The following is a 16,590-nucleotide window of genomic DNA, read 5'->3' as shown; positions in this document are numbered from 1 at the left end:
AATTTTGTTTTGTTGTTTATTATTAGCAATGTTCTTCCGACGTCTAATTTCTTTTTAAAAAATGCGTTTCTAAAGTGCATAAGTGCTTTTCCTTTTGGGATTGACTGTATAGCCAATACATCCTTAAGTACCGAACACGTATCATATTGAAACAAAGAATAAAATTCGTTTAGCTCTCGCGTACGAAAGTTGTCTTAAAATGCGTACGTGACCACATATTTTTCACGGTAATGTCTTTTAAAACTTGTTACGTTATGGGGTTCCTCCTTTTCCTTTTTCTGGTCTTGTATAGTCATTAGCAGTGTCATTAAGGCCTAACGAGAGGCACAGCAGTACAAAGCGTCACGCGAGTTTAAGAACAAAAGATAGCCTCCAATTGATGTTCCCTTTCATGTTTCCCGTGAAGGAAGCGAAGGAAAGGTCAGAGAAGTCTGAAAAGGTTCGCAAATGCATGACTGCGTCTTCGATGACTCCGTCCATCATCGTTTACTCGCACGAAAGCGAAGTGTTATTCACTTCAATAAAGTCTGATAATATTCTGAACTCTTTTAAAAACTGTTCCTGAAAGACGCATAATAATATTTTCATTTTCATTTCATTCAAATAATCAATTATTTGACAAAAATCAATGAAACAAATGTATTGTGTACAGTAACATCCATAAATATTCATACACATTTCAAAATTGAATAACTTTTTTTAATATTGGATTTACTGAAGTAATTTTTTTAAGTGTAAGAAACATTAATTTACTTTATGATATTTATAACAAAAAATTGAATAAAATTGGTAGAAGCTGGTGGCTTTTCTTATATTTGACACGTGATGCAATCGTCGTAATGCACATACATTCCTGTTTATCGACGTCTCTCTATAAATGAACAGATGAGACATCCACCTACGAGTTTTTGTTCCAACATGGATCACTGCACTGTTTTGGCCTCCGCACGCGAAACGGCAATCACCGGGTGATTGTTATTAAATACCTTCACTGAATTCGCTTGACGTTCTCAGCCTTAATCTCCCGACTCACGTGTAATTCGTTGAGATCGAGAGTTTCGAAACTTTCATACCGTCTCTCGACTCTTCTTTTTTATTTATTTCATGATACACTGAATCTCTATAATTAAGATTCTTTTGGAGAAACATTTCATCTTTCATTGTATTAGAAAGAATATTTAGTTCCCCATTCTAGAGATTATTTCAGTAACAGCTTCATAGTTTTTTGTTTCAATTACATTTTAATTCATCTTAATTACATTATAATTACGTACTTTATTTTATCAAACATTGTACGATTAAACATACTTTACTCTAAAAATGTGTTTTATTCAAAATTGAAGCAGTATTTACAAAATAAGTTATTCAGTTAAAATAGTTATAGTCACATGGAAAATCACTCGCAGAAGCCACTCTCATATGAAATTCATGCCAAATTAGAGTAATCGACAACAATGCTCGACAGGATATACCGGAATGCTCTCCAAATTTTCCTCTCGTAAAACCATATACGCCCACTGGTCATGTAGATGATTACACAAAACCAGTCCGTCCTCTATCCATCATCCATTCCGCACCAGAAACACACGGTACACAGCAGAATAATCGAAAATTTCGATGTTTCGAATTCCAAGCCGCGAACGCACAAGCATTCTACAAATTTCTACGCGTAAATTCCTCTCGAACTGATTTCAATCATGAAGTTCCTGAAATTCGGTAACTCCATTTGATTCGCGTGGTCATTTGTGCCGAAGTGGTATGTACAATATTCATAAATTGTATGGCGCATATTGTTTTGAAAAGATATTATTAAATATTATACATAATGCGTGCTCTGGATCAACCGCTATGGTAATAAGAGGCGTACAGTTTCAGGTTTACAACCTGGTTTCAGATTTGCTAATGCACGTGATTTTATACCTGTACTCAAATGAGAGATATTAAATAATGAAAAAATGAAAAAACAGAGAAGTTGAAATAAAATTGTGATCAAGTCTGATTTTTGTAGTAAAGCAAGTGAGAAGTAATAATTATTACATAAGTACAGAATGTTTAATGATAACTGAGAGCTATAATAGTAGTGTACAATAGTACAATGACCAATAAGCTAGATAAACTTATTGTTATATCGTTCTTGTCATGTAAAAGCTGCATGTTGGACAATTTTGTTTATTACTTATATGTATTTCATATAAAATTAATATCTTTTGTTTTATATAGAAAATATGCAGTTGTTTAAGATTTATAAAAATAATACGACGAATGCTGATTAGGTTCAATAAAAACTTCATAGCATTATCCTGGTACTAATAAATAGATATTTATATTTTAATAACGAAAAACAAAAAGTATAAAAATTGTAATTTTAATTTTCTTTTGTTGATTGCGCTGAAAATCTAAAAGTAGCCTGAAATTATAAAATGATACCAGATACAATCTCGAGTTTTAAAAGTTGGAAGTATATAATTAGTGTGCTTTATTAGAGATTATGCTCATCCAGGCAGAAGTTGTTGGTTTACTTACTTTCTTGGGTAATAGAATCTTCATGAAGGAATTCGTCGCTGCGTCAAACTTCGACTTGCTTTTAAACTTTTTACGATTCAGACCTAAGAATATTTACACGTTACCTATAATTTATGATGGCAATAAAAAAAAATAGGAACAGTTTTGAAAAACAAAATGTATTTAACAGCTCTGAAGTTTATACTTCTACGTAACTTTTGTATAACTTTCGCGCTTTTTATCTTTGTATCACTATTTCAAATTTTACGACAACAATGCACATTTACGTCTGTGTTCACGTTCCTTTTGTACTTATTTTCTTCTAGCCTACACGTCTGACTTACGACCTAGACCCCGATAAATGTGATACAGGCCATTTCAATTCCAAATTCCACGGGTTCGTGCCCCGACTTTGGTCTAACTTATTTAGATCGTGTCGTATTTTGATGCGATATTACGTGTAACGTCACATTAAACGTGCGTAGAGAATACTAAAGTTAGGGAATCTGAGAATATAAATCTTTCTTCTGTATCTTCTGTAAAGAGTTAAATTAAAATCTCTTTTCCCTTGGTAGAACATAAATCTTAATCGTGTCTAATTTTTATATACTTGCAGTAGTATTCCATATTAGAGACAATTTTTCTAATTGTATTTGTTCTCTGAAATTCATTGAAATATTGTAACACTTCAAATGTTGATTTATACAGCTTCTTGTCATAAAATGAATGATTGCAAACTCTTGAACGGCAGTGTACATAAAGAGACGATGACGTTCGTCCTTCGCACAGTGAAATTTCAACGAACGGCTTTGCTCCCTTCACGAAACTTTCATATCGCATTCTCGCGCGGTTCAACCTTTCGTTTAAGCAGTCGAGAAGAGAAGGGGGATCGTCCGCGTCCTCGATACGTGAACGTCCGTGAGAGAAGTCGAAGTTCCCTTCCTCTTCGATGATTACGATCGCTTGTCTCTTGTCATCGTTTTCCCGGTACCTCTCCTATCTTTCTGAACGCTGTCTCGGTCGTTCGTTGATTTATAGGGTGTCAGTCGTTGAATTTCCTTAAAAATTTTAATGCTGACATTTTAATTCAGAATTATTCATTGTTTTTTCGTTACATGCTTTTTACAGTGTTCGCCATTTACATACCAGATGAAAAAACTTCGCTAATAAAAAAAGGAGCAGCCAAAACTTCAAGAATTTCAAAAATCAACATGCATCATGTTTTCGAACTGTACGAACCAAAAATATAACTCTCTCTGTCGTAATTCCGTAACATTTGATAAACATTCATATTTATGATTTCGTCAACGGCGGTCAAGACCGGTTTATAATTATGTGAAAGAAACCAGGTGAAACGAAAAAATGAAGAGAGAATAGGAAAAAAATATAGCTTCGTAAAAGTAAGGATGGGATGATTGCGTTAGCTATTCAATTCTTATTAGTACTCTATTTTATTTGTCTCTTATTCTGATATGTACTTATTCTAAAATAAGTAATCAATTCCAATAAATCGAAGTCTTCTAGCAATGAATTCGTGAAATGAAAATATTTTACTAATAGCATCTTTAACAAATTTCACATGGACGCTACCGATCTATCGGTACAGTCAATAATTTCCTGCAAGACGCAAACATTTTGAAATTGATCTAATTATAAAGTACGACGCGTCGGCCGAAAAATAATCGGTCCGCTGACCGATTCCGAAATGTCAGGAGGCGTTACGCCGTGACGCTGCGCGGCGGCAAGGGAAAAAGAAAGGATTTCGTAGGAATCGAGTAAGAGAAAGGAATAAATCCAAGGGTGGCAGTAGTAGGGGGGTAAAGTACAGAGGAGTGGGAAGTACACACCGTGCATATTGCGAAATTAGCCGGTCGTGCTCGACTGACTTTCAATGAAATTCAATCGAGGAAAAAGCTGCATCGATTCTTGTTTGTGTGTGCGCCGACCAAAGTCCAAGTTAATTTTCGAGAGCATGAAAACAAGATTTCTTTGTCTCCGCTTTCAGTTTCACATCTCACAAATTCTTTGAAACAAATCATATTTCAATTATTAGGACATTTTAGTATTATCATATAGAAACAGTACGAATTCATTCGACATTAATCTAATAAGATAAAACGATTTCCTTATTATAGTGCAAATAATTCGTGTGAAGAACTTTATTTTAAAAAATAGCTATACTTCGTTTTGGGCGATGTTCCGTGAGACTCGAGAAAAGAACCCTTATCAATAAAACATTTAACATTTTTCAGAAGCGAATCGTTACGGTCGTAACGGCGATTAGCAATTTGCACAAAGAAAAAATTCATTAAGACTAATGACTTGTTAGTCTAAAGTCTTTTTCTTAACATTTCATTCTTACCATTATCCTCATCGCTTAAGAAAGGGATCTGCAATGCAAAAAATAAAATGCATAAAATCAGATCAAAGAGTGTAACGCGAGTAATAACAAGGGAACAAAACCCGGAGAGTATATATATGTAATAAAATGTCGTACTCGAGAACATTAGAACTCAGTTCTACTTAAAGGCTCGGACAGACAGATAAACAGATAGATAGATAGATAGACAGCTAGAGGATACATATGCCTGTAGCGCAGGTTCATGTACCCGGCAGATATACGTATATGAGGAAAGGTAGACACGGCTCCGGCCGTGTCACATACACGCCGGAGCCTGTAGCATAAGCTGTTTCGTAATTTAACACGACCTTATTAGCGGGATGAAGGCGCACGAATAACCGGGTGGTGTTCTGATTCCAGCAACTCTCCTTTCCGTCCACGCAATCCAGCCATGGATCGGCGGGCTTCACATTCAGCCTTTCCGGCAATCAAGACATCGAGGGTCCTCAGGGTGGTTTCGAGTGCATCCAACAAACCGGCCCTAAGTGAGTTATTCGTTATTACGCATATCATGTTCTTTGGTATTTCGCTTCATGCTTTGGAGTCATTACATTTCAAAGATAAATAAATTTTATTCAAATAATTGTCTATATTTAGTTGAATTCAATTCTTTTCATCCTTTGAAAATAATTTCATATTGTGACGACAATTATTTCGTTGTATTAATTTTTATATAATATATTGAGTTGGTAATTAAATGATTGCGGATTTTTTAACTTACCTTCTTATTTAAAATCTGCAATCACAGTTACTAATTCAATTATACATATAGTGGAGCCTCGGTATATGACATTAATCCGTTCCTGATGTCTAGGCTTATACTGTTTACATACTTCTGTGACACTAGCCGTACTCGTTTCGCGCAACTTGGAGATCATGTCGTATACCAAGTCGAAAAAGGACATATTCCAAATTGAACTTACTGTAAAGCTGAGATATACCAAGGTTCTACTGTATAATCTTAATAATGGTCTTGACCCGTTTCGAGACACATCGATTCTCTTTATCATGGCCTGTTTTTTTTTTTCATGCAGCAGCCTAGAGAGTCTTGGCGCATTACCGTGTAAAATGCGGATACAGGCGAACGACGATGTTTACGAGACAACCAGACATCGGATGGTCGTCGCTGAAGAGAACAGCAAAAACAAATGGTACGATATTGTAAATCATATGCATATGCAGTAGGATTTCAAAATTGGCCGGGAATTAAACTAATTTTTCTTCTTTATTGTTCTCTAACTAAATCGTATAAGTAGACAACTAATTTTACCAGAAATCTTTCTCGATAATATCATCGCCTAAAGTTATCGACCTTATCGATCCACGGGCTGAAACCCACTTTTTTCCAACGTCCTCGTTATAGTACTAGCAATCCTCTTCAAACACTGGTTCATTCTATTTCGAGCCTTTTCCATGTCATATTCATGTGCAATTCACCTTCATTCACAAATGAAATAGCTCGATCCGCCTGTATATAGATTCACAGGTTGTCAAGAATCTTCACGATATCACTCCAATATTTGAACGCTAAGTTTCTTTATTTGAGTTTCAAATACCTACATGTTTCACTGTATTCATCTACTTTCATTGTGAATATGCATTCCGAATTTTAATCAATTTTTCATGAATATAAATATACTCGAGATACTACAATATAGTATATTTAATAACCGAGACGATAAAGTTGGATTATTGAAACTGTTGTATACACTTCTTTCAAAAAATTATTGATGATTATCTATAAGTCCGTAGGGGGATGTGGCATTGGTAGCTCAGCTAATTTGTTTAACGATCAAGGCTAAAAACGCCTCACAAATACGACTTCATTCTTGAGTCATTGGTCTTCAATCAATTCTGGACCTCGAGAAATGTTAAATATATGGGGTATTTTTTTTCTCATAGAGTGTACCGATTATTTCATTTTAAAAATATATTACCACTTGAGTATACAAAAGTCAAAGGGTAAACTATTTTAAGAGTTATATTGTTTTAATCGTATCGTTTTAAATCTTGTGTTGCTTCTTAATTTACTTTATAACATACCGCTGAATAACAACGTTACGTATTTAGGTATTGGCACCGGATACTGGTTACATAAAAAGATAGTCTGCGTTATGGTTCATGGGATTGCGTAACAGGGGTGGCTGGGGTTGGATTTGTATGTAAGAACACGGACGTGAGGAAAAAAAGAGCTCCGATAACGCCGTAAATTCCATTTTACCGTCTTGGGCATCTCGCGAGGTGCATTGCACTTGTCGACGTCAGTGTAAGTAAGCCCACAAATGACAGTAGCACCAAGACGATTATGTAATGGTGAAACAGAAAAAGTAATAATGGGCTTATAATTACGTGACGGTTTGTTTGCGTCAAAAATCAAACAGGGTCTGCGATCGGATGCAATTGTTAGATACATATTAAAGGGCTGTGCTCCTTTTCATTTGTCATTTTCGCAATACACGCGTTCCAGTAGGACGTAACACAATACCTCTATGTAGTTTTTTAGTTTTATTTTGAAACAATTTTAAAGTTATGTATCGATATGAATAATTACAAAATACAATTCATTGTATGACTAAATATTGTGATTTATGAAAATATTGTAAGAGTATTTTAATACGATAATCATATTAATAATGTTAATAATTGTAAGGAAAATAGGGTTGTATAAAACTAGAAATAACAATGTACATGTTACAGACTATCATTTCTGCTCTTATTTACTCAACAACCGTAAACGCATAGTTCCGCATTTGTCACTTTCTATTATAAATATTTAGTGCACAAAAGAATTAGTTCATTCGCATTATGAGTCAGTATCAATTATTTGTTTTTTGTATTATCGTATAACGTTACAATCACGGAAGTTGTTAGGAGATGGGAGGGGAACGCAAAAATAGTAAGTCGACGTTCATTGACTGGAGTTTATTTATACTAAATTTCCATTTTATCGTGCACCAGTACTAGAGTCATCAAGGCAAACGGGCCGGATATTGGGCGCAAGGTGAAGCTGAAATCAGGAAATAAAATACCGTCGCCTTCAAATTCAAAATATCGGGAATCGACGATTACAACTTCTGGCAGTCAGTTCAAGAAGTCTTCCAAGAGATCTTCCAAGATGGCTGTCAGTAATAAAAATGTGGCTCGGAATCCACCTGAAAAGAAGATCTCCGACATCATGCGCAGACCATTGAAGTGAGTTCATCGCAACGTTAAAAACTTATTAGCATATCCAATTGATAAAAATCAATGCAATTGCGCAAACACAACCAACAGCTAATGACTATTTTTTACTTTAATCCACAGAGAGAGACTCATTCATCTCCTTGCTCTGAGGCCATACAAGAAGCCTGAGTTGTATGACCGCATAAATAGAGGTAATAATTACGATTATACAATTAATTAAACTCTTTACGTTTGAAAGATTATGTTCGCTACTAGATTTAGAATCTGATACCTATAATATAGAACTGTAATGTAACTACTTTAAACCGTTGGGGCCGACATTACTAATGTTATTAATTATTTTCAGAGGGTATGAAGGATCGAGAACGCAATGTGATGACGACAATTCTAAAGCAGGTGGCTTGTATGAGAGATAATACGTATCATTTGCACAGGTACGTCTGGAATGACGTACAAGAAGACTGGCCTTATTATACGGAACAGGAGAAGGCGATGTTGAAGAGAAGAAAACCTCAGAATCTTACGCCTCCTGGTTCCAGTGACGGTGGTTCTAGCGGTATAATATATTTTCATCAGTTATTTGATGTTCCATTATTTATAACTGAAATTTTACGAGACTGTAATTACAGGTAGCGGACAATCGCCAAATTCTACTCATCCAGGTTCACCGCCAGCAATCACGGCACCGCCTGCCAGTTTACTGAACAACAAGCGACCGGGTTACTACCAAGGTAACGATGGACTACCAACGAAGAAACCTCGGATATCGCATTATAAGAAGCCGGACGTGATATCTGCCTCCGGGAACATCACAGATAACGGAAGGACGGCAGTTGGTGGTAATAGTAGCAGTGTTAGTGTCGTTTCTAGTGGATCCGGCGATGGTAATAGCAGCGTTAGTTTGGTTGACGGTGGCTGGGACCATCAGAGGCAACAACGTGATCGTCGGGGCGATTACCGATCCGAAAGAACAGCGAACAGTGATGTGTTGCGGGGGATCGGTGGCTATGGAATCGAGAAACCGTGCCTGACACCGACCAGTGACAGTGAAGACATCAACCAGCTCGGCCATCGCGCGAGTGGAACCCCCGGAAGCAATGCTGCTAGCAACGTCGGCCATAATTCTATAGTAGTAGCCCATATCAGTTGTTTGAACGGCGTTCGCCATCATCATACCGGCAGGGCCGCCGATGCTAACGCCGGTTTGGATTACGTGCCGCGTTCGATGTCGAGTGCCGTGAGTGACGGTGCTAGTTATAGTAATAGTTCAAACGGGATGCTCGTCGATAGAAGAGACAGGAATGACAGAGGCCGTGCCAGTGACAGAGATCGTGAGTCAAGGAAGAGGAACAACGGGACTGCTGGTGATAACTCGTATAACGATTTGCCCGTTCCTGATTACGCCAACAACCAGGACGTTACGGTGTCCACGTCAAATTGTACTGTAGATGCGGCCGAATTGCCGGACAGCCCTAAGTCATCGGAATACCCGGATTACCTGACGTAAGTGTTCTTAGATTTTAAAAGTCTATTAACCAACGCTTATTTTATTGGTACTATGATTACTGATTGATACTATGATACTAAATTTGAAATTTTTCATCTCATTACAGGTACTATACGACAATAAGCAGCACGGAACAAAGAAGACGTTATAAGGCGGAATTCACTGCGGATTATGAAACGTATCGGAGGTTGCACGCTCAAGTGGCGACAGTATCTAAGCGATTCACTCAGCTTCAGGAGCGATTGAAGCAGGAAGAGGCTGCAGGAAACTGGGAGGAATACGCGGTACATATTGTATTTCATACAAAAAAACATTAAAAAGCGAGGAATGAACATCAATCAGAAACCATTGGGCATTAACTTCTTGTGGAATTCATATATTTGTAACTGTATCATGTAACTGAAATATTAAAAGATTAGCTTTAAATTGTGAAAGATACGAATAAAAAACATTCTTCATATTAACAATTTGTTTGTTTTCTTTTGTTACAGGAAATAAAGCAGCAAATTATAGACGAGTATGATGAAACTAAACGGGATCCCCGGCATAAGGAAACGAAACGTCGATTTCACTATTTACATGAAAAGCTTAGCCATATCAAACGGCTGGTGTTGGAATACGATACGCAGAATTGCGGCAGTGGCGGCGTAACTACGACAACATCGACGACGAACAATAACAGCACTCATGATAGCAACGGAATGCAGGAACTGGGTATTTTGCACTACTGACACAAACTGAAAAGGCCGCCTTTTATCCTCCACCTTTTCTCGGTTGTTGGTATGCTACTGTCTATGTTGTCGCAGAATTTGCATTTTCTCGGCATGTTCCAAGTCTGATCTACGGAAACACGGTCCATAATGGTTCCTTGATTCTATCGCTGAAAAAAAAGAAACAAGAGCACTCTCCGAGTCGAGATTACAAGAAAAGATTTTAAAACTCACACACGCAGGAAAAAGAAATCTTGTTCGTTATTATTGTTTCGAATAATCGCGTGAGGGTCGAAGATTTCCTCTTCCGTAATTAATAATTCGTGCGCGCGACTGTGATGATCTCTTCGACTTTTACGCCTATGCGTTGCACGATCGCGAGCGATCGTCGACAACCGCATCGACCAATGGTAATCAATAAATGAGTTTTCTTCAAACGACAATCGATACGTTTCGAAGGGAAAGAAGAAGGGAAACGAAGAGAACCGTAAGTCCATCCGACAAGAGAGAAAAAGAAAGAAAAAAAAAAGGACATTTGCAAGGAGCAACAAACTTTAACGCATTTTATCTTCTTGCTCCTTGCAAATGCCCTGTTTTCTCTTTCTGTCTCTTGTCGGGTAGACTTATGTTTTGTTCAAAAAAATTATAAAAAAAAGAAAATAAACCACATTTTCGATTGCGAGAAGAGGGTCCAAAGGGGTTAATAGGGGCTTAATTACGTGCCACGTCCGGAGGCGACTGTTAAATACTTTTTTCCGCCGGAAGGAAAAAAGGAAAGATACTATGGCATAGACTGTCCATGAGCTGCCGTGTGAATCGTATTATAAAAGGTCCACGTGCTGCTTTCTTATTTTCTTTTTTTTCTTAGTTTCCTTTCCGTTTCTTCTTTCTCTTCTATTATTTTGGCTGTTTGCCTCGTTTTAGAGAGAGGGCAAAGTAAATTATTAGCTCAAGAGAGAGAGACCACTTACATGCTTCTTGCGTATCTAGACTTTGTTCTTTTTCCCCTATTTCTTTCGAAAAATGCACGGCTCGATGATCCTTATGTCATAGATTCGATCGCCGTAACTCGATTTTAGTGAAAATGAAATGGCACGATTTGAGAATCGTTTCTACAAAGAGTAGAACGAAATGATAAATGAAATGAAAGACAAACAAGGATGTAAGCGCCCTTTTGAAAATAATTGCCTGCCATAAAACGATGTATAACTATGCGAATCAACCGATCGTGTATAGTTAACTAAGCGTTTAAAAAAAATACGATAGAAACAGAAGAGTTAGAACGTGTAATAGAAGAAAAAGTGGGCACTTGACCCTTCCCAATCACGCGATAGTAGTGGTTCCGGTAGGTAATTTTTAATAGTGGTCGGCGATAAACGTAGTTGTATATGTACAGCATACGCCAATTTATTAAGCGTATAGTTAAAGATATCTTCATCGTCTAATGAATTATTATCGATAAAATACTATTAACACAATTATTGATGCTATTGCTATTATAATTTGTTCGGATAGTTAAGTAGATAGGTAAAAAAAGAAACGCGGGTTGTTTGTTAGAGGACCTAGAGTTAGAGAATGTGTAACGAAAGTTTGAACGACGTTAATGTTTTCAATATCTGTTTATCTGACTTTTCGGTAAAACCATATGAAAAGCTCTTTTTTTATGGAACGTATGCATGAGGAGAATTTTTAATAGCAATTATATATAATCGCGTTTTTTTTATTGCTATTGACCTTTTCGATTATAGTTTTTCTTTCCTTCTTTTTTAAATCGCTATTGCTTTTTTAAATTTGTATATGAATCAAGTTTCTTTTTGTAATGTTTATCAATGTTTTGTTCCACATTCAATGAGGATTTGCAGGTATGTTGTTGGTCTTTCAACTATCTCAATTCCTATCACAAAATTGAGGCAGGTGAAAGACCGATTTAGAAAGATGAATCTAGGAATTTGAACAACGGCGTACGAATTTTACACTCTTACGGGATGTATGCGTTCTTATTTTCTTATTTCCATACGGAACATTATTTTTATACAACTATGATAGAAAAGTTTTTGAAATTGTTCGATTGGTTTCTTTCACGCACAGAAAAATAAGAAGTAATTAAGAAATCGGTTATTGAAAAATATAATTTAATTTTCATTTTTAATGTGTGTAAACTTTAACGTTAAAGCAATAAATTGTTTAGTTTTCATATTCTTAATTTAGATCCGTACAGCTGTACGTTAAAGTGATAAAACTTCAATAAAAATACAACACAAGCACTTCGTCTAAGGCAATTCTAATCACTGTTTTCGAGTTAGAATACTAATTAAACAATTGCATTTACTAAACGAGGTGCTTGTGTTGTATTTTTATTGAAGTTTCATCGTTCATCGTTGTCTGTACCTCGAGGTCTCCTCTTTTTTTATTCGAACTTTCCGCATTACTCATAATGCATTTTCTTGCCGGCAATACATGTCATGTTTCACGTGTAATGGCACCATTGTTAAATATTTAAAGAAAGACATAATTTTAAAATCTGTTACAATGTTAACTTTCATGTTCGAACTTGCATACAAGTGTCAATAACGTGAACCATATTTGTTTAACTTGATCAACAATTTGGCTCATTGTCTTAAAACGAAAGAGAAAGGAAGCTTCGATTTTATTACGTTCAACCTCACAGTTTCATTATCTTTTCGTTAAATTATCTGTGCAATGTATTTGCAATTTTTCACGTACTATGTTTGCATTAATTGGAAACATCGATAAGAGTTCGCTTAAGTTTGGTTGGCAGTGCATTTAACACGATCGTAAAATATCTTTGAAGCTCGAGAAAGGATAACTGCTGGAGAATGCATGGCACAGTGTTGACAAGTATTTTTTATTGATTGCAACGAATTATTTAAAGAAGGGTTGTAAAACACACATGAAAGAATACGTTCGGAATAAGATAATCTAAAAAAAAAAAAAAAAACACCTATTTTTATATAGAAAGAAAAAATTGTATCTATATAAATAATTAAATAAATGCAGAATATCTATACATATGTACGATTGTAGGCTGCATCGTGTGTGTTCATCAACATAAAAAACCAATGATAACAAAAAAAGAGAATGTGAGAACGATAATTATTATTCGAGTATATTATTTGGGTTGTAACTAAAAGGTATAGGAACCAGTTTTAATGATCTAATATATTTCGTTGTTACTCAAACTAAGAATACGTTCCGCCTCTTTCTTTAAACGTAAATACATTAATCGACAGACAATCTTACTTTTCCTTTTTTGCTCACTCTCTTTCCCTTGCATTTACAAACAGAAAAAATGTAATAAACAAATATGTGAAATATTAAATGCATGTGTTTCCTTTCACTATTATTCATTTTTTACTTTTTACACTTCACCTCGTTCTTTGTCAATAAACTTGGTATATCGCGGAGATACACAGAATGAGAGTATGAAAAATTAACAGGTATTTATGTGTATAACGAAGAAAGAAAAGGAGAAGGAATCTTTTATCAGGCGCTTATTATAATACTGTCATCCTGTGCTATACATATCCACTTCGGTGTACGATGGTTCAGTAGAATAACAGTTTGTATTTAATTCGTAAATAATACCAACTTTCCTTTCCATGTCAGATGTATCGCACATTGTTCATTAAGTAAGTGAAATCGTTACACGCAGGGACAACAATCTAGCATGAATGTTACGGAGCTCTTACGTTGTTTAATATAAATTGTACATATTAAAGTAGTATATTATATAGAGAGAAAGTGTAATTTAATGACTGTACTAGTTATTCATATTAGTCATAAAGAGTTTTTCTATTAATTAAAGTATTTAATTTATTGTGACAACGAACGCGTGTGAAAATTGCATCAAGAGTGTAAAATGTCGAACCCCAAAAACGTAGACAACGATGATTGGCTTGAACAGTCCAATTTTTCTGATGACCTGATCGATCGAAACAGACGCAGGCAGTGCCAAAGAGACTGTACGTAAAGCTACCTACTTGTTTATTTGAGAGTAAGATTACCGTAAGTAAACTTCTCTCGAGTGTCCGATTTGCCAGTAACACACGTAATTATGTTGTACGAACACACAATTCGTGAGTACTGTTAAGAACAAATGTCATAAAAATATTCTCAAGTTAACGTATAAAGGATATTGGAAGGGTGTGTAAAAGAATATCTACAAATCCAAGTGCGACTTAAGTAAACGATGCAATAAACGCGAACGCGCTTCTGATTTGCGCTGCATTTTTGACTCGCGAAACTCTCGATGTTTAGAGCTAAATGTATCCAATAGACCCAAATACACCGAAACAAGGCGGAGTTCACAGATTATATCAGACAATTATATTTTGTGACCGGTATTTGGTTATTACAAATATTCTATGAAATTTTATGGTCATATGAGGAAATATGAAAGATGGTGTTGCAATTATTGCGCAGTACTTTTAGTTAACTGTTACAAATCATGTAACCTTATTCTTCAGTCAATTGTTGTAGACTGAATTATACAATAGAAAAATGTCATGTTTTTCCATAGCTTTTTTCCAGATCATTCGGAGCATTGATAATAATCGCATATTTTATCAAGTGACTACAGGTCACAGTTTCTTTCTGGATTACATGAATATTTGAACGAAATTATCGGCATAATTGGCGTTTGCACAGATAGAAACGTCTTCGCGAATGTAAGTGCTCTTAACAAATGCATTTGATAACTTGTAACAATCAGCTTCGGTCATTTGTGACTCCATTTTATCGATTTCGGTAACAAAGATTCAAGGAGCAGATAAATGAATTCAGTTTACTCCCTCTCGAATGTACATTACTTCTTCCTTCGAGGTATAAATTCGATGATGAATTCGCTTGAAATTTCATGCACGTGCATCCGTGACACGTAATCTTCAAGCTCTTGCAAATTAAAAATCGTAACTAATTGTTGTTTTTTTAAATTAATCGATTCAGTTTGTCACTATTGTGTCTCCATTCCCTTTTTTAATTCTCCTTAAATCTTGACTTCTTCTCTCCAATACTTCTAATTTGAGCGTGATGGTTGAATTTCTTTCGTTATACTTGATTCGTCCTTGAGCGAGCATAGTGCCTTTCTTTCTTTTCGTTGCAAATTCTCCTATTCTTCGTTATCCACCAATCGCTTTCATCTTTCGTCACTACTTTCGTGAATTTCATGCACAAAGATTATTACAATATGTCCTATGTACTATATACTTCTTCTTGCTTCCTCATTATGATTGATTTTTCTTTGAACAACACAATCGCATTCAAATCGTTGAACCGCTGGAAGATCTCGAGAAATGGTTCACGCTTTATCGGCGATTATATGTATACATAATAATACATGCTGTATATACATAGTGTCTTACCGTTTTAAATGTTATCGAGTGATATTATATTATATAGGAAAAAATAAAAAGCTAGGATCATACAATCGTAAAAATGACGTACGTTTGTACATCTGTCGGCGTTGTTTTTAATTTAGAAGACAAGAAAAGACATACGAACGTCCATCATTTTAAGACTGTAATTGTAGCCTAAAGAGATGAAGTTCTCATCGCGCAAATTTTCCAGACCAGTTCTGATAAACAACAGCTCTACCGTTTCTGTCTGTCTGTCTGTCTGTCTGTCTCTCTGTCTCTCTGTCTCTCTCTCTTTCTTTCGCCCTGTTTCTTGTTATTTCTTGATTTGATTCAAAGTTTAAGTTTGAAAGAAAAAAAAGGAGAAAATCCAAGTGCCAATTCTAGCAAAGCGAGAGTAAAATGACTATACATATATACATATAATATAAAAATATATATATATACATATATATATATACAATATATTTAGCGTAATTTTACGTACATTATTTCTTACGTAAACAATATATCAATACGCTGACACAAGTAAGGAAAGGATTACAAAGGTATCTTTGCCTTGACGCCTATACGTTGAGCAAACCTTCCTTCTTCCTCTTCGGTTTCTCCCTTTCGTTTGCGATAAAATGCATAATTATTGTATATAAGCGACGTACGCATGGGCAAAGTATAAAAGAATAGTTATACCGTGTCTCAGACGCGGGGAACTGCAGAAAAAGGAACGTAATGTGCCGAGTTGTAGGTATTAAAAATTAAATCCCGCGGTGTTTATCAGTCTTTCTGTACTTCTCGCGGTTTCTCTTTCTTTTTTTCAATCGTTGTTTCTGGTGATATTTGAAGTTTGAGCGTACAATAATTTGAGGAATGAAAATGTTGATACTGGTCTAATAATCGGTCAACGTGCATCAACGTTTT

The 16,590-nt window shown here is 35.7% G+C and overlaps 1 protein-coding gene across 2 annotated transcripts in view; it reads left to right on the top strand.

Moving 5' to 3' along the window:
• Positions 1-14,123, top strand: part of Su(Tpl) (Suppressor of Triplolethal) — a 110,320-nt gene extending 96,197 nt beyond the window's left edge. The window contains exons 3-10 of one of the 2 annotated variants that reach the window (XM_026810693.1): positions 5,264-5,388; positions 5,941-6,054; positions 7,862-8,095; positions 8,207-8,277; positions 8,433-8,642; positions 8,716-9,589; positions 9,700-9,877; positions 10,085-14,123. In XM_026810693.1, coding sequence (XP_026666494.1) covers positions 5,264-5,388; positions 5,941-6,054; positions 7,862-8,095; positions 8,207-8,277; positions 8,433-8,642; positions 8,716-9,589; positions 9,700-9,877; positions 10,085-10,324 — 2,046 coding nt within the window. In that variant the 3' untranslated portion in view covers positions 10,325-14,123. Of the gene's footprint in view, positions 1-5,263; positions 5,389-5,937; positions 6,055-7,861; positions 8,096-8,206; positions 8,278-8,432; positions 8,643-8,715; positions 9,590-9,699; positions 9,878-10,084 lie in introns of both variants that reach the window. The other variant, XM_018037457.2, reaches the window with a different exon arrangement.
• Positions 14,124-16,590: the final 2,467 nt, after the last annotated feature.

This window comes from Ceratina calcarata, unplaced genomic scaffold (assembly GCF_001652005.2).
Source record: "Ceratina calcarata isolate Rehan_Ccalc_2016 unplaced genomic scaffold, ASM165200v1 scaffold168, whole genome shotgun sequence".
Classification (NCBI taxonomy): Eukaryota; Metazoa; Arthropoda; class Insecta; order Hymenoptera; family Apidae; genus Ceratina; species Ceratina calcarata.
Note: the sequence above shows the minus strand (reverse complement) of the source record. Positions and strands in the feature narration are given on the sequence as shown.